At 40.7% G+C, this 19,625-nt stretch overlaps 1 protein-coding gene across 6 annotated transcripts in view; it reads right to left on the reverse strand.

Moving 5' to 3' along the window:
* Positions 1-2,089: 2,089 nt before the first annotated feature.
* The window catches only part of LOC137372222 (calcium-responsive transcription factor-like), a 73,373-nt gene continuing 55,837 nt past the window's right edge, over positions 2,090-19,625 (reverse strand). For 5 of the 6 annotated variants that reach the window (XM_068035864.1, XM_068035863.1, XM_068035866.1 and 2 more), the window contains 4 exons: positions 11,228-11,303; positions 9,460-9,590; positions 7,361-7,730; positions 2,090-4,034 (listed from right to left, as the gene is read on the reverse strand). In XM_068035864.1, the coding sequence (XP_067891965.1) occupies positions 3,934-4,034; positions 7,361-7,730; positions 9,460-9,590; positions 11,228-11,303 (678 nt within the window). In that variant the 3' untranslated portion in view covers positions 2,090-3,933. The remainder of the gene's footprint in view (positions 4,035-7,360; positions 7,731-9,459; positions 9,591-11,227; positions 11,304-19,625) is intronic. The other variant, XM_068035867.1, reaches the window with a different exon arrangement.

Here is a 19,625-nt window from a genome sequence, read left to right on the forward strand (position 1 = left end):
GACACCTTTTAGTCTGGATTGTATCCTTTTGTCTTTTCGAGACAGTGAGACAATTTGAATATACAGGCCAAGTCAGCTGATCTTCAGCAGTCATTTTGCGCACATTGAAATATACTTTTCCTTTAAAAAGTAGACAAAGATTCCACATTGAATAAAGTAGGAATATGATGTGTCTTTACTAAACATGACAATATTTGTTACAACAGTCTGTAAGGATAGCAAAAACTGGAATCTAAAAGTCTGGTTTGTAAAATGTCAATTTTTCCCCTTGTGTTTCATTAGGTGAAGGCAATAGTTACGGTGGTTATTAAAGTTTTTGATGAATTATTATATTATGCTCTGTGCCCTCCCTATCCCACTTCCTTTCCCATTTTGGATTTGGATATGACAGGCTTTAAGAAAAAAAAATAAATCAAAGCTCTAGCAACATCTCAATGCTGTTTTACATCTGTAATTAGAAATTTATTGGCATATATCTATCTAAATTTCCAATCTCACTTCTGCCTTCTACTTATATTTTAAGCCACACTCGTCATTCTTGAAGGCATTAAGAACTGGATAAACCAAAATTTCCTCCAGCTTAAAGTTGGCAAAACCAAAACCACCCTTTTTGGCTCCCGGCAGCATCAATATGCCTTTGCCCAGAACTACATTAGGGTCCCCAATTCTCAATGCCGCAGAAGTTAAATCACAAGGCACTTAAGTCAGCATCTGAGCAAGGTTACCAACTGCTATGCAATTCCAGAATTTTCCATTTCTATTCCACATTTTCAATACTCGTAATTTTCCCTTTTGTTAAAACGTTATGGCATTGCCTTTGATCAGAAATTTTGAAAAACTAACCTACTTCATTGAGTTGTTATCCTCTTGTGGCAAATCTGATGAAACATTATTCTGAATATATACTTTCATTAAAAAATGTGGGCAACAATTCATGTCAAATGTAATTGCATTACCTCAGACTCAGTTAGTACTTTTCTTGATCCGAAACTGAGATTCTTACAGCATATTTGTTCCATCAAGACCTTCACGATCAATGACTGATTTTGAACTGCAGGAATTTATTTTGTAGGGAAATACAACAGTCCACTTGCAGGCAGCCAGGTCCCACAAACAGCAGTAAGATAAATGATCTGTTCTGGTGGTATTGATTGAAGAATGAATGTTGGCCACCTCTCAGGAAGAACATCTAGCTTATCTTCAAACAAGTGCCATGAGGTCTTTTACATCCACTTGGACAAACAGGCAGGGACTCAGGTGAATGGGGCATACCATTTTTCAGATGAGCCACAATGAGAAATTCCCTCTTGAGCCATTGAAACCCTACTTTTAGAACAAGTTGATATCTGGCTTTGAGGCAAATTGGTTTATTTGCAATAACCTGAATCTTATGTTCCAGAAATGGGGCAATTTTCAATGCCAAAGAAATTAAATCACAAAATGCACTTAAGTCAGCATCTGAACAAGGTTACCAACTGCTATGCAATTCCAGAATTTTCCATTTCTATTCCAGATTTTCAATATTTGTAATTTTTTTAGTTAAGAATGTTATGGTATTGCCTTTGATAAGAAATTTTGAAAGACTAATCAACTTCATTGTATTGTTATCCTCTTATGGCAAATCTGATGAGGCATTATTCTGAATTCTTTCATTGAAAAATATGTGCAACAATTCATGTCGAATTTAATTGCACTACAATATCCATAGGGAGATTCCTGACTGAAGCATACTTGACCAAATTCTTCTTTGTTTTCATCAATGATCCAATGTACCTCAATGAAAACTTGGTTGCTGATATAACCTATTGCCTGCATCTTAATTTCCCGATTGAAAGGCAAACAGCCAAATGACTACAAGCAGAGGCAAATCGCTACAGGTAGAATTGGGTACTACATGGGCACAGGGCCTGTTGTCTTCAATTGACAAAGACTAAACTGGCAAAGTTCTTAACACACGAGATTGTGAGCGTGATGTAATGCATCATGGTAGCCTTGAACAAAAATCATATATATCTCATCTCACTTACAGAGCACTGCAACCATTCTTAAAACATAATTTACTACGTGTCTAAAAGAAAAAAAAAACAAATTACAATTAAAAGTGGCTTTATTTGAATTGTTTCACTTCTGCTGGTAACTTTCGTAAAACATTGCAATCTTCTGCAAACATTGATGTATTAAACATTGTCTGTGATCAAACTTTGCTGAATCAAGTGTACTTCTGTTTAATGGCACATCAGGTAGACCTGTGTAATTATAAAAGCACAATGTATGTACCTGTGCTAGAATCAGGGTCGTGTATTGGCAGTTCTCAGTTAGCTTGCTAGCAGGGCAACAGAAGAGTTGGTCCTGCCTTTGGCGAAATAAAGTCGTTCCATCTGTTTGACACTACTGGAGTATCTATTTTTAATACAGAAGATGTTCTGTTGGTTTAACCACTTGATCATCTCCTCATGGAGGTGCATTTCTCTTAAGGTTTTTGAACTGCATGTATTCTGAAGGTCCTTAAAGCTTCCCCCAAAAAAGAAAAAAAATGGAAATCATATTTAAAGATAAAATACACAATGTATGTTTACCTTCAGTTATCTGTTTAATTTTTGTAGCTAATCAGATAATGATAAAAGCTTCTAAGTCAAAATGTGGAATAATATTGAAATAAAAGCTTGTAGTAATTCTATGCCCCTCACCATTAAAGAGATCCACACCCCGAAAAGTGAAAATTTCTAGTGATATTTCCACCATGGTTGTACTTGCATTGTTCATCGCTAATTATAGGCCTATGTGTAAGACATGGAATAATGCCCTCACAATCACAAGGTCTGGTTAAAGGTGGCTTCTGGATCCCAGTGTCCATTTCAGTGCAAAGCATCTCAATCACAATTACACTGGCTTACTTGGGTAAGAGCAGTACATTTCTACCAGCACTCTCCTGCCTCTCCCAACAGTCCAGGACCTGAGAGAGAATTAATCTTCAAATACAATGTACTTTTCTTTGAATCCAATGTGTTAAATAAAAAGGTTTTCTTTAATTGAAACTCTGGATTCCTGCTACTTTATGCCATGAGCAAATGTTCCAAAACTGCTACTGCCAGGTACCCAGTAAAGCAAAGAAATTGGCAACACATCCATTTATGTGTCAGGCTTCAGAAGAATACTTTCTGGTAGTGAACACTCAAAGGCTATAGGTCCCAGAGCTTAAACCTAATTGCATTTCATAGCTCTGCATGCTATGACTTTTATTGGAAAATCCTGAGAGGCTTCCCTCTGCAGTTTTGAAGATACTATGAGACCTCAAATCTGTCTCTGGCACCAAACAAACCACTAGCCAGTACAAATCGGTCCACATTTTTCCACTGTTTTTCCAAAAATTTGTGAATAAATATATTAGTCTGATTGGATCCAGCATGCTTAATTCATGTACTCTCATCACTGTAGATCTGGTACCAGCACCAGAAAAATCTATAGTGAAAACTGACAAGCAGCAGCCTTGTAGTAGAAATCTGTACTTATGATGATCCTTATTTTGCTGGCACAGGCTTCAATACCAGCTGGTGACAAAGTGCTGATTTGTTATTTGTGTCTGTTGATATTTCAAGGATACATATTAGGTAGACCATCAAAACTGAGAATATTTCTTTAAGCAGCTCTGAGCAGCTAATTTTTGTTAAAATGTTTAATTGCCCCCACTTACGAAGCGGGTTGAGCAGAAGGCTCATGCATATGACAATAAAAAAGTTCTTGCCTTGCAAAATAGGCAAACATATTCCTGTTACTGAAGTGGAAGAAAAGCTTAACTTGGTCTTTGCCTGCCACCAGGATCTCCCATATGTTCCATGATAGCTCAGGAATCTCCCCACACCAGGGTACTATTGAGCACTAATCACTGGGAACCACCAGTTTCTTTGGTTGCATACATGAAGTGGATAAAGATCTTCAATCTCCTGGTCCAGCTATCTCAGGCATGCAGGACCCAGTTGCAGGTAGACTTCCATCTTCAGATTCTTCTTTCACTTGGCTAATACAACTCTCCTGGGCTAGAATCACAGTTAAAAATAAAGTCAAGTGAAGAGCAACAATATGGATCAAAACAACAGAAGTCTCATTAATAAGCATGTTTTCTTCTAAGTGGGATAGGGCACCCGGGGACCCCTACCTCCATTTCACATGAATCAACTCAAGAGTTTGGCACGACCAATGAATCTTTAAGTCTAGAAAGTGCTCCCTAACCACACCATCAGGCCGAAAGGAAGGTAACTGCTGGTGAGATTTAAGGTTTCATTGCAACTGGATGATTCAAGATTCAACACCTTAGAGACCAAGATTTCCTTTCAACAGATCAATTGTTGATGCGGAGTTCTTTTACAGAGTTAAAATTATGCTACACAAAGTTGTCCTTTGATGGAAGTTATCAGAGACAAGTATTGCTCGAGTTCATCACCAGAAAATATTCATGGCATTTTAAATTGTTCTTAGGACGTGGGTAACGCTGATATTGTTGCATTTATTGCCTATTCCTGCTTGCCCTGATAACTGAAAGGAGGCAGGAGTGAGATCTTGGGGGTCTGATAGACAAGTCACTAAAATTTATCAGCCCAACGTTTCCAAGCTGTTAAAAGCAAACAAAATCTTGGGATCATAGGAAGAGGTATAACAGAGAGGTGATTTTAAAACTGTATTCACAGTAGAATACTATGTGCAGTTTTGATCTTGCTATTTCAAAAAGGATTTATAGCCAAGGAGCTGGTCCACAAATAGGCTACACAGTTGATCCAGAATTTAAAGGAATGACATTTGTGTAAAGATGGACTCTCGAACAAAAGACTGAGAGGAGAAATGATAAAAATGTTTAAAATTATGAAAAGTTTGTACAAATTGGATCCAGGTAAGCTTTTCAGTCATGATCAGAATTTAAACACAGGGAGTCAAACCTACAAATCAAGGACAACAAAACAAAATAGAAAATGCAGCAATAACTTTTTTTAAAACTCAATGGCTGGAACAGATTACTGGCATGGGTGGTGTAACAAAAAACCTTAATGGGTTCCAAGTAGGAATTAGACAGGTAATTGTCACCAAAGATGATTCAGAGTTTTAAAAAATGTACAAAAAGGGAATACTGTGGATAGGTAAGTTAGGTAAACTGAAGGGTTCCTCTTGTTTGAAACTGTTACGGAGATGCAGTGGGATCAATGCAGAGTGAAATTACTGAACTTTGTATAAATTTAATCAACAGTAGTCTAGAAAATTTACAGATGATACGAAATATGCCTAGTGTTCAATAATTTGTCCGAAATCAAGGTGTTGCACCCAATTTAGATATGCAATTGGAATGGTCTTATGTGTGGAAGAAGTCTCTCAATATGGACAAGTGCAATGCATACATTTGGTGTCTGGAAGCTCCAGTAGTATTAATAAATTTAACAAAAAATGTTTAATTCAATAGTACCCATTATGCTTATGGATCAAGAACAACACTAGGGATAATAGCTGATAACTCATTAAAAGGGACATTAGCAGTGAGAGAAAGATGACTATTTGGAAGACAACTAGGGTTGGAAGTTGGATTATTAGGGTTGCCTACAAAAAAAAACCCTATACACATGCTATACAAGGCATTGTATACATCTATGATGTATGTTTTTGGATACCCAGAATTGGAAAAGGATAAAGACTTTACAGAAGTGCAGAAGTAGAAATCAGAATGATAGGTAGCTATAAGGGCATAGTTAGCAGGATTAGCTTCAAGAGTTTGGGCAGACTTACAGAGGACATTATAGAGGTTTGAAAATGAAGGGATTCCATTCCGTCTGACTGGTTCAGTTATTTGGGGGGGAAACAGGGTGGTAGGTCTAAAGAAGATGCAAATAATATCCTCAGAGAAGAAATTCTAGGAAATATTTATTTTAGCAAAAAGTAATCTGGAACAAATATTCTCAATCTTTTTGCTTCTGAGGTCCCCCCTCCTGTGTTATAAAAATTCAATGGACCCCCTGTAGCGTAGTATTTTTTCTGTACAAAAATTTGTCATATAATTAATTTTTTTTTAAATGAACTTTGTTTTACTTACTTAATGTGACAAGAAGGTTGATTGCATAATCTTAAGTGCAGTACTGAAGGAGTTCAAAAAAAAAATTCTTTCATGGGATGTGAGTGTCGCTGGCTAGGCCAGCATTTATTGGCCATCCCCAATTGCCCTCGAGACGGTGGTGGTGAACGGTCTTCTTGAACTCTGCAGTCCATGTGATGTAGGTACGCCCACAGTGCAGTTAGGAAGGGAGTTTCGCATTGAGAAAGGTTGGAAACTAAAGGCAAGAAGTGAATGACAAGCTTTTGCCCTGCCAACAAGGTAAAGGAGGTCTTAAAACGCCTTCCTTAATATACAACTTTGGACGCACTGGTGTTATAGAATTAAGAGATGGTCCTCTGCACAGATGCTCAGTTTGGTGGATTTCAATGCACTGCTGTTTAGGGCCAGATTAACTTAAGAGAGCAGGCAATTCAGGAAACAATCTTGGGATAATGCATCAGTGTTGGCGATTCAACAAGCTCTTTAATGAGTGTGAAAGAATTCCACTTGTGATATTTTAGAGTTATAATTTTGAGTAAGCAAATCGAATATATGCACAGTCATTAACTCTATTTATTACACAGATGTTTTAAAAAACCTAATCATATATTAACCTAATCTGGAACTGGAAATTAGATACAATTTTATTTTTCACTACTGTCTTGTCAAACTAATACAGGATATGACCTGAACCAGGCCCTAAACCCCAGCATTACTGGCAACCATCAGAATGCATGGATGTAAAGAGGAAGCTCTCTTTTGGTGACTCCATTGTTATAGCTAGTTATTTGCTATTGACTGGCTGTTGCTCCTTACGGAATGAACTGAGGATATCTTTTTTGATGCTGCTGGTGATAACCTCATTGTTCTCTCTATTGCCTTAGTCCTAGTGCATCTTCTACACCTAATTGCCCAGCCATGTCTGAAGCACAACGATGTTTCCTGACCTGACCCCAATCCGCCTGTAATTGTTGTTCTGATTGGTGTTTTGAACAAACGCTGCAAAGCCAAAGTAGTACAAGTTAGACAAGATTATTGGTCGGGGGTGGGGGGGGGCAGATGGAGATGATGGATGAAACTTGCTAAAATCTGTTACATTTCTAACATTTCCCAGTTCTGATGAAAGGTTATCGACATTAAACATCAACTCCGTTTCTCTCTCCACAACTGATGCCTGATCAGCTGAGTAAGTCCAGCACTTTCTGTTTTCAGATCGGATTTCCAGCATCCACAGTTTTTGTATTAAAATTCAAGCACCAAATTTCATTAACAAGCAAACGTAACTAAACTCACTGACTGTGGAAGGTGATGAGGCTTCCATGATCTGTACAGGGATGGTCTGCCCAGATCCAAGCAAGATCTGGTGAACTCCTCCATCAAGGCCTGTGTCTCCACCAATGGATGCTCCTACTGTTACCAGTTGCCCCATATTCTGCTCAGAAACTGACACACCGACCAAGGTGGAAGCTGCTGAGTCACACTCTGACAGCGAGTTGCTGAGCTGCAGAAAGTGAGCTTGACTAAAAACCTGCTGCTGCTGTGCAATAGGGCTACTTGAATCCAGCACTGCAGAAGGGCTGCCGATGCCTGATTGATGGGAGTTCAATGTAACAACTGCTGTGGTTGTGTCTGAAGTAGCGAAGGCTGGCTGTAACTGTAAGCCCTTAGGCAGAGAAAGAAAGAAAACAACTTATAACAACAGTAAATGACTTACAGTAAATAACTAATGCTTTGAAAGAAGTTCAAGCCACATAATATAGGAACTGCTAAAGGGAAAGAAAGTTACCTACAAAACAATTCATTTAACAAAATTCTTGCTCTGGGTTGGGGTTGACTGAGATAAGCTGGAACAGAATGCAATCCAAGAAGCCACTGGTTGCACATGTCAAAATTCCTAGGCTTTGATGAAAATTCCTTTCCATATGTGCAGTGACTAAAAGGGAGGACCAAAACCTGCTAACTTTCAAATCAAAGAAATAACAGATAGAATTTTGTGTCGGGAAATGGACATAGGTCTGTTGCTTACAATAGGAGAAAATGATCATATCAAGGATGGTCTTCAGCAGGAGAGAAAAAAATTATTTGACTATCCAAAGCAAAAATTTTCGCAAAGTGGGTGCCAGTTGCCTTGATAAGCTTAGTGGGTAATTGCACCATATTATGTAGTAGTAAGCCATACAGACCAGAAAGTCCTAGGTTCAATTTACAAACTACACTGATTTAGTTATCTCTTCCCCGGCAGCATTTGGGGTGCTACTATTGGTCTCAGCACCTCTGGTTACAAAGGATGAAAAAATGTCAAGACTTCCATTTATGATCACTATTCAGTTACCCTTGCTGGAAAGTATACATGTGGACATCAGCTAAAAACAGCATTGGACTTCGCAGTGATGTTCTCTACGGCTCAATAACTTGACAACGGTATCTGCAGAATGATCATTTGCATACCGGCCAGCTGCTAGATCATGGAACCATCCCCAGCAAGAGTCAAAATCTTCAAGAGAGGAGGGAAAAAGACAGAGCCTCATTTGATTTTCTCTCCTGGGATGATGGCAACTCCAATATGGAGGTTCAATGAAGGAGCAAGAATTAGAGCTATACTAATGTCTAACACACAAGTATACAAATTAACACTTGAAAGGGCGCGCGCGCGCACACACACACAACTACTTGCATTTATATAGCGCATTTAACACAGTAAAATGACCACAGATGCTTCACGGGAGCATAATCAGACAAAAATTGACGCCAAGCCAAAGGAGGAGACATTAAGAGAGGTGACCTAATGCTTGATTTTAAGTAGTGTCTTAAAAGGAGGAGAGAGAGGTAGAGGTGAAGAGGTTTGGGGAGGGAATTCCAGAGTTCATGGTCTAAACAGTTGAAGGCACTTTTGCCAATGGTGGGTTGAAGGAAGTGAGGGATGCATAAGAGGCTAGAATTGTAAGGTTGTAGGGCTGGAAGAGGTTAGAGTCAGGGAGAAGCGAGGCCCTAGAGGAATTTGAACACAAGGTTGAGAATTTTAAATTTGAGGCATTGGTGGAATGAGAGCTAATGCAGGTCAGTAAGCACAGAGGTGATGGGTGATCAGGATTTGGTGCATGTTAGGACATGGGCAGCAGAATTCTGGATGTGTTCAAGTCTGTGGCACGTGGAGATGGGAGTGCCAGCCAGGAGAGCATTGAAATAGTAGAGTCTGGAAGTAACCAAAGCATGGATGAGGGCTTCTACAGCAGACAGACTCAAACATTAGGATGCTAATAATGAGTTCTGAAAATATACTTGAAAGACAGAACTTTTTGAGGGATAGGGGAATTGTTGGAAGAATGCAAATCAACATATCCATGAAAATGGATGTCTAGGTTTCTTTCAGTCGAACAACTTATTGATCTAACCTGTAATTGTGCAAAAAGTTTTGGTTGCAGTGAGGAGAGTGAAGATGGAAGCTGAGTTGCCTCTGGAGGTAGTGTATCTGCCAGCTGGGCTGACTCCACCTTTGTAATGATTGAATCAGCTGTGATACTCTCTGTGGATTGACAACACATGTGAAATATGCATAATATCTTTACCATTTTAATTTTTTTAATATGATCTTTTAATCTCTAAGTTTTCTCCAAACTGGCTGGTTACTACCATGTCGGATAGCAAACATGGCAATCTAGTCCATAGATATTACTATAGGAGTCTCGCCAAAAGCATGTTGAGAGGCCACGAGAGCAAATGCCTCTCATCATCCCCAACGCACAATGAAACACCGTCTGTACTGGAGCTGACCAAAACCATGCAGTGCATTGAAAAGCAGCATTCATAATTGAAATGTTGTGCATTGGGTGGTGAGCATTCTGCAGTAACACTACAGAGAAAATCCCAATCAGCTTTTTAAGATAATCTGAGAGCAATTTGTGCACTTTCTTATATGGCATTGAGTTTCCACTTTAGCAACAGATGTGATGAATGCAGAATTTCATTAATTATTCAACAGTAAAATTTTTGTGTTACTTTCTTTCATAGGTCCTCTGCCAGACAAAAATTGTGAATTTAAGCTGGACTTCAGTTAGCTGTATTCTTAAAGCTTCTTTGTTTTTGTGGAGGAAAGAGACAATACATAAAGTTTGGCATGAGATATCAATATTTTAAACAGAAGCTTAAGGAGTTCTGTTTGTATAGGGGAAGGGAGACAATATATGAATGCTATTGGGACTATATATATTTCTACAAGGAATATTGGTTTCTTATAGAGAATTTATTAAATGCATACACAAGTTAATTGCATCAGAAATTCATTCATGTTTTTAAGACGACATCAGAATAATTCAAATTACTTCCTACAGAGAAGGAAATAAGAATGAAAAGTGTTACTCCATGGCTTCACTGGGATTCCCCAAGACTTCATCTTGCATAATAAGCCAACCAATGGTCTCTTTGCACCTCAACGGTTAGCTTTAACAGTCTCACATAGAGATATGTTGTCTGCCTATCCTCTTTGCCAGAGGATGTGCAGTACTGCAATAATGTGAACAGTGAAAGAAAGAACTTGCATTAAAAACTGCCTTTCATGACCTCAGGACATCCCAAAGCACTTTAGAGCTAATGAAGTACTTTCAAAGTGTAGTCACAGTTGTAATGTCAGAAATGTGGCAGCCAATTTGTGCGCAGCAAAGTCCCACAAAAAGCAATGAGATACTGACCAGGTAATGTTTTACTAATGTTGGTAAAGGGAATAAATATTAGCCAGGATATTAGGGAGAAATCCTTTGCTCTTCTCCTTTGCCCTTCTTCAAATAGTACTATAGGATCTTTTACATCTACCCAAAAGGGCAGAAGGCAGGCTCACTTTAGTATCTCATCTGAATGATGACACCTCCAATAGTGCAGTACTCCCTCAGTACTGCACTGAAATGGCAGCATGGATTATGTGCTCAAGTCTCTGGAGTGGGACTTGAACCCACAACCTTCTGACTCAGAGGTAAGACTGTTACCAACCTCAATGGATAAACGTAAAAAAAAAATGCCAGTTGATCTCAATGGTCATTCCTCTTTTCTCTCTTTGCTATATTCTTACGTCTTACATAAAGGCCAGCCTAGTCACAGTCAACTCTCGCTTCACAATAAGGTTATAGATTTGGGACCAAAATGTTATTTAAAATTTGTACCACCACTTACCATCCCCATGTGCAGATGCAAGTGTGACTGTCACTGTCTCTGTCTGAAGACTTCCATTGGAAGCCGTCCATTGCAGCTAGAAAAATAATCTTTGTAAGTTAAACAGAAATAGATTTGAGGCAGCACAGAAATCAGTGACCCAGCCAATGATGCTCTTACACAGGCCACTCAGAGATACAACAGCACAGGCTGGCTAAACATCTTGTATCTTCATTTTCCTTCTAGGGGCAAGTGGCTTGTCCATGTCATAGTGCTTCAACTAGGCAGCTTGCCTAAAACTATGAGCATGAGATACCCAGGAAAGCAGAACCTTATCCCATCACCTTTCTACATGTAGGGTGCTAAAAAGGCTTGTATTCATACAGTGCCTTAACATGTCTCTATAGAAAGTGTCAAGGCTTCACACATACAATTAGACAGATCAAGTAGTTACATAGATAAATATAGCAGTCATACACAGTAAGACTCCACAAACATCAATGAGATAAATGGCCAATTAATCTGTTTATGTGGGAGGAATGTTGATATGGGATAGTCCATCTGAACCACCAGAAAAGGCAGACATGGCTATAAAATTCATGACTTTTTTGTCAAAAATATCTTGTCAAATAATAATCTTTTGAAAATTGATTGCCAACAATTATTACCCACACCAAATACGCACTATAACGCGGAAGAATTTTTCAGACTTTGCTAATCCTGCTACTTTGTTAATCCGGATACAAGCAATAATCCATGTTATTACATCAAGCATCATTTCAGTTGTGGTCACAAAAACAATGACATGGAGAGAAGAGGGGAAAAAGCACAAACATCATCCAAGAGTGAATCAAGTCATGTCAATCTTATGCATTTCTTAGTAGTAAGCTTAAAAACAGCATTGGCATAGATATCTGAGACCACCACAATTTACGTTATTTTATTGTTTTTCCTCTCAACAATTCAACAGCTTGGTGAATTTTTTACAAATAAAGAATCAAGATCACAGGCTGTATTCACAAAGAATGTTTGTTTTTCAACAAGTCGGGTGCTACTCTTATCTGGGCTGATTCTGGGAATATTTATCAGCTTTGCTGATGCTTTTGGAAAATTATCAGTATATCCTCAATCCACTTGTCGATGGGTGTTGGATTTTGTGCCTCATGGAACTTGTGATTGCCTTTGGGAGAGAAGAATCTCCCAGGATTAGTTGTTTCCTTGAATTTTGTCTGCCCTAGATTAGATAGCTGCTGGTGAGTGGGGACCACTAACAGTTATGGTGCTGAATTGCGACATGAGTGTATAAGACAGATTCGATCCTTTCCGATCTGCCATTCTTGTATGCTCCTAAGCACTTGTCTGAGAAAGGGAACTTTTCTGGAAATCATCTTGGCTACTGCTGCTAGGTCAAATTCATGGAACTCCCTTCTTAACAGGAATGAGAGTGTACCTATACCACATGGACTGCACCTTCGCAAGGGCAATTAAGGATAGAGAACAAATGCTGGCCTTGCCAGCGATGCTCACATCCTATGAATGAATAGAAAAAAAAAATCAGGATTAACCTGTATCTAGTGCTTTGAAATAAAAGGAAATGAAGGGACCTAAATGTATTTTGTCTGCACCTCAAATGCTCTCTTGATCAGCCTCCCAACCACTGCAAACCTAAGCTCATGGAAAATGCTGAGGCCCATATCCTAACTTGCACCAAATCCTATTCACCCATCATCCCCGTGCTCACTGACTTACATTGGCCAGCTATGCTTTAACTTTAAAATCTCAACCTTGTGTTCAAATCATGGGGGCACAGTAGCATTGTGGATATGTTACTGAACTAAGTAATCCAGAGGCCTGGAGTAAGATTGGGACACAAATTCAAACCCCATCACAGCAGCTGAGGAATTTAAATTCAATTAATTAAATAAAATATCAGAAATAGTGACCATAAAAGCTACCAGTGTGTCATAAAAATCCACATGGTTCACTGATGCCCGAGAGGGAAGGAAACCTGCCACCCCCATCCAATCTGGCCTATATGTTACTCCAGATCCACTGCAATGTGGATGATTCTTAACTGCCCTCTGAAATGGCCTAGCAAGTCACTCAGTTGTATTCAAGAAGGCTGGTCACCACCACCTTCTACCTCTACCTAAACATTGGAATTACCCCCTCCCAACCCTCGCCACCTCTCTCAAAACTGTTTAAGTTGCTCCTTAAAACCTACCTCTGACCAAGCTTTTGGTTACTTTTCCTAATATTTCTTCGTGTCAAATTGTGTGTGATAATGCTCGTGAAGCACTTTGGGATGTTTTACTACAATAAAGGTGCTATATAAATGCAAGTTGTAGTTGTTATTGCACCTGACAGCCAAATTTGGCAGTCATCTGTCTACCAAGTGTAACAAGACATTTTTGAAAATCTGGAGGACAAGGTAGATGTAGGTGGAATGCTATAGCCATTACCTGAATCATGCTCTCCTAGATTATCTTTGTTGCATCCCATGTGGGATGAGCAAAGTTTTGGTAGACATATCCACTAGATCAAATATGGGATCCTTCCTCATCTGAGTTACAAGGTGGATCCCTAGCTGTGAAGTAAGCCTTGTGCTCTGCTTATCAACATGTATATAATCAAGTCAGCAGTCCTTCTGAAGCCTCACAGCGAGGCAACTGCTTCCCATTTTCATATCCCAATCCTCTGCCTCTTCCCTATAACAGAAGAGAAGGCCATCTTACTTCTTCGATTAAAATGGCACCTGCCCTAAATAATTTTCATTGGCTGATGCTAGCTAACTACTACTTGGATTGGCAAGGATTTTATGAAACAGATATGCAGTTTACCAATGGTAACCATATCCAGAAATAAAACCTTGATGGTTGAGGACCTCAAGATAAAAGAATACTTAATGAGCCCTTTTAAAGTGCATTCTTCAGACACTCATTGGTTTCTTCAAATTTCTCCCTTCTTCCAAAAGCTCTGAATTCCTTGCTAGAATATGTTTCAACAGTACTTAAAGCCCCACAGTATGTTGTTCAAATGGGCATTTTGCATGTGTGAACAAGGGGACTAAGTTGCAATGAGTATTTGACCATGGAGAGGAACACAGCTGATTATGTGCTCACCCAATGTTCACATGCATTTCCAGCAGAGATTAATAGATGACAATCAGGAGCAGGAACTCCTTATTCTTACCCTCCCAAACTCGGCATCACTGAAATCAGTTGTACCATCTCAACTTTAACCCCACCTGAGTTCAGCTAATGGAGTATAGATGGAAAATCATACCGACACTTCTAGTCTGCACTGGTGCCTATTCTTGTGGGTTTTTTTAGTATTGTTTTAGGGAGGGAGACAAACTTGATACTGGTCAGGAACTGAAAAGTGCTGGTGACTCAACTAGCGTCATGTAAACCAATGCTGGATGAATCTGTGTGGGGCTCAGACCTTGAAAATGTTTCCTACTTATGTCTGATTCTCTGTCTTGTCTGGCAGTACAGAAGTGCCTCACTAAGCCGGATCCTGAGGTCTCTCTGTGAAAAAGGAATTCATAGGATTACATAGGATATATAGCATAGAAACAGGCCATTCAGCCCAACCAATTCATGTTGCTAATAAAAATAGAAAGTGCTGGAATACTCAGCAGGTCAGGTAGCCATCTGTGGAGAGAGAAGCAGAGTTAACATTTCAGGTCTGTGACCTTTCATCAGAACTGGTAAAAGTTGGAAAAGAATTAGATTTTAAGCAAGTGAAGTGGGGTGTGGATTTGGTGGCGAAGAGAACAAAAGGGAAGGTGTGTGATTGGGCAGAGGGCAGGAGAGATTAAATAACAAAGCTGTCATGGGACAAAGGCAAAGAGTGTGTTAATGCTTACGGTGAAAGACAGAGTGTTAATGGCAGAATAATGAGCAGCTCTGTCTACATGAAAAATAGGCACATGGTTAAAAAATAGAAAATTAAAAAAAGACCGATCATGCTCTATAATTATTGAATTCAATGTTAAGCCTGCAAGGCTGTAGAGTGCCTAATCGAAAGATCAGGTTCTGTTCCCCAAGCTTGTGTTGACGTTCACTGGAACACTGCAACAGACCAAGGACAAAAATGTGGGCATGAAAGCAAGGGGGGCTGGGGTGGGGGGGGGGGGGGGGGGGGGGGGGGGGAGGTGTTGAAATGGCATGCAATCGGAAGCTCAGGGTCATGCTTTTGGACTGAGCAGAAGTCTTCCGCAAAGTGGTCACTCAATTTGTGTTTGGTCTCCCCAATGTAGAGGCGACTGCATTGTGAGCAGCGAATACAATATACTAAACTGAAAGAAATACAAGTAAATCGATGCTTCACCTGGAAGGAGTGTTTGGGGCCTTGGATGGTGAGGAGAGGAGGTAAAAGGGAAAGTATTACATCTCCTGCAATTGCATGGGAAGGTGCCATGGGAAGGGGACGAGATGTTGGGGGTGATGGAGGAATGGGCCAGGGTGTCGCAGAGGGAACAATCCTTTCGGAATGCTGACAGGGCAAGGGAAGGGAAGATGTCTTTGGTGTGGCATCTGCTCAACCCGAAAGCATGACCCCAAGCTTCTGCTTGCTTGCCATTTCAACACACGTCCCCCTGCTCTCATGCCCACATTTCTGTCCTTGGTCTGCTGCAGCGTTCCAGTGAATATCAACACAAGCTCGGGGAGCAGGACCTGATTTTTCGATTAGGCACTCTACAGCCTTGCAGGCTTAACATTGAGTTCAATAATTTCAGAGCATGACTGGCCTTTTTAAAAATATTTTTTTAATTATTTTATTTTAGTTTTTTAATCACGTGCCTGCTTTTCATGTAGACAGAGCTGCTCATTATTCTCATTAACAGCTGCTCATTAACTCTCTCTGCACTAATGCTTTGTCTTTCACTACAGCATTAACACACTCTTTGCCTTTGTCCCATGACAGCTGTGTTATTTAATCTCTCCTGCCCTCTGCCCTATCACACACCTTCCCTTTTGTTCTCTTTGCCACCAAAACCACGCCTCCCCCCGCTTCATTAACTTAAAAGCTAATTCTTTTCTAGCCTTTGCCAGCTCTGATGCAAGGTCACAGTCCTGAAACGTTAACTCTGCATCTCTCTCCACAGATGCTGCCTGGCCTGCTGAGTATTTCCAGCACTTTCTATTTTTATTTCAGATTTCCAGCATCTGCAGTATTTTGCTTTCAATTCATCTTGGTGTTTTATGCTCCACTCAAGCCTCTTCCTGTCTTTCCTCATCTAACTCTATCAGCATAACGCTCTATTCCTTCCTCCCTCCTATGCTCATCTAGCTTCCCCTTAAACGTATCTATAATATTCGCTTCAGCCACTCTCTGCAGTCGCAAGTTCCACATTCCCACCATTCCTTGGGTAATGATGTTTCTTCTGAATTCCTGACTTGATTTCTTAGTGACTATATAATATTGATGGCCCCTTGTTTTGCTCTTCCCACAGGTGGAAATATTCTCTATCAAAACCTTTCATAATTTTAATTTTAAAGACCTCTAATAGGTCACCCTTTAGCCTTCGCTTTTCAAAAGAAAAGAGACCCACAGCTGTTCATCCTCTCCTGATATGTATACCCTTGCATTTTTGCTATCATCTGTGTAAATCTTTTTTACACCCTCTCTGGTGCTTCTATGCTTTATTTCATATGGCAACCAGAATTGTACACAGTACTCTAGGGGCTGAATTTTCATAGCTCGCTGCCGTTCTCAGCGGTGAGCTTCAAAAAGTGTGCATGCGCTGTGGAGCTGCCGCGATATTTCGCGCGGCAGCTCATTAGCATGGTGGGGCGGACTGTCCGCCCCTGATGACGTAGAGGGGGTGGGTCCACCAACCCCAGCAAAGGTGTCCGGTGCCACTGCGCAGGCGCCATTTTTAAAGGGCTACAGGCCCTTCAGTTTAATTTTAATATTTAAAGTGACAGGTGGGAAAAAATTAAAGTTAAAACTTTATCATATAAATCCCCTCTCCCACCACCCCCCTCAATGAGTAATCAATATCTAAATAGCCCTTTCCAGCCAAAAAAATGAAAAAAAAATAGATTTCGATCTTCCCCCACACCCCCACACTTTCTCCACTTTACCATTCAGTCCCTTCCCACCATCCCCTCCACCAATCGCTTAAGTTTTTGCTGTTCCCCACCCCACTGACCTGAAAATTTCTCTCCTCCCCCCTCCCCACCAGTGTTATGGCACAGAGATCCAAAGGCGAGGGACTTCTGACAACCTGCCGGAAAATCATTGTGGGATGGCCGTCGTGAAAAGGTTAGTAATTATTCAGTCATTTGAATATTGAAATGAAGATTCTGGCGCCGAGGGGCTGCAACAAGGCTTCATTGCTACCGGTAAAATGGGGTGGGGCCATCCCGGCGTCGAGGCCCATGGCGGGCCTCTCCCAGAAGGATTTTCCAGGCCCCCCCCACCATGACCCCTGACATTGGGGGGGCTTGTAAAATTCAGCCCTTGGTGTAGTTGAACCAAGGATCGCTATCTTGACATCACTCTAGAGGCCAGCATTCCCTTTTAACAGATTATTTAGCGTGCGAGGATTCATGTCTGGAAAATAATAATGAAAGGCAAATATTGTTGTTTTCTGTGATTGGAAAGCACCTGAGCAATGTGCAGATTTTGAAGCCAAGTAGTGATACGAGGTTGGTGTTGCTCAGGGTCAGATTAATGCAGTAGGACTTGGATGAACCATATCTAAGATGGCATCACTCAAGTTACTGCAATCAAGTTTTGGCACTTGAAATGCACAGATGCCAGATTTCAGAAGAAATCCTAAACTGCTGCAGCCTTTGTAGACCTGTCATCGGCCAACAACTCAGTCTGGATTAAAGAACTGCTGCTGAAGCTCATAACGATCATCCCTGCCTCAAAACACTATGTCTGCTATGGGCAATGCTAGACAGGCGGCTATGTGTCCACTTGGGCAACAGTCAGCTCACCCTGGTTCATCAACACCGGTTTGTCACAAGGCTCAGCACTTGCACAGGCACTCTTCAAAATCTACACAAGAGACATGCTGCCAACAAAGTTGCATAAATTTGCACAGGTGGAGGACCCTGCCCTGGCAACAGAAGCAGCCACCTTCAACAGCATCAAGTCCATCTTGAATGGATCAGGGAGGAATATTTTTGTAAGTGGAAGCTCAAGTCAAACCAGCACAAAACAAGAGTCACTACATTCCACCTTGATAACAGAAGCGCTAAGTGCAGCCTGAAACTGATCTTCTGCGGCAATACTGTGTATCATGACTCATTCTGAACTATTTTTGAGAGAAGTTGGACAGCACGCTAACTTTTCAGGACCACCTGAAGCAGCTAACCACTACGACGAAGATAAGGGTCAACCTAGTCCAGAAACTGGAAAGCATAAGCTAGGGACTATCAACATCAGTGCTTCAAACATCAAGATGGTCCTTGTGTACTTTGTAGCTGAGTACGATGCACTGGAATGGACAAGAAGTAGTCAAATTTGACTTGAAGACAGACAACTTTGCCATTCATTGCCAGATCTGGCTGGACCAGATAAAACACTATTGGGTAATGCTTTTGTTTGCTAACTATTCTAGGATCATCCTGGAAAGCAAAGATAACCCCTGGCTTCTTTTTTCTATGCAAACTTTCTTCTTAAGCCTCTCTCCTCCGTTTCCTCTACCTCACCTCCAACAATAAGTGTGAAGCGCTCATGGACTTCTTGGTCGACGATTGAGACCATCCAATCAGTTGCCACTGCTATTTCCCTCCTTTTCACTAGCCCAATCGACCAAACTTTCGCTAAAGCGCCCACCTGGCTAACCCTGAACTCGCATCTTTCTCTAGTTTCTCTCCCATCTACCCGAACGCTCTGAGTTCATCTTGTCCATGGGACCCACATCCTTCTCCTTCAACCTTATTCCTCCTAGCCTGACCACTTAGCTTCCCTTTCTGGTCCCCATGTTAGATGATAGTGTTAATGGTTCTCCCTCCTTAAATACTGTCCCTCTCTCCTTGAAATACACCATCATTACCCCTCTCCTCAAAAAAAAACAAGCTTGACCCACTGTCCTTGCCAACTACTACCTCATTTCCAACCTCCCTTTTCTCTCCAAAGTCCCTGAAATGGCATCACCTCTCAAAACCCTGGCTAATCGTTCCCAGAACTCCATACCTGCATCTCTCTAATCTAGTTTTCACCCCTGCCACAGTACTCAAATGGCGATTAAAATTGCAAATGACATTGTGCGTAACCATAACAAAGGCAAACCATCCTCATCCTTTTTGACCTGTCTGCAGCCTTTGACATGGATGACCACACCATCCTCCTCCAACATCTCTCCACTATCATCCAGTTGTGTGGAACTGCACTCAACTGATTCCAATCTTATCTAGCTAATCATAGCCAGAATATCACTTGCAATGGCTTC

The sequence above is a fragment of the Heterodontus francisci genome, chromosome 7 (assembly GCF_036365525.1).
Source record: "Heterodontus francisci isolate sHetFra1 chromosome 7, sHetFra1.hap1, whole genome shotgun sequence".
Lineage (NCBI taxonomy): Eukaryota > Metazoa > Chordata > Chondrichthyes > Heterodontiformes > Heterodontidae > Heterodontus > Heterodontus francisci.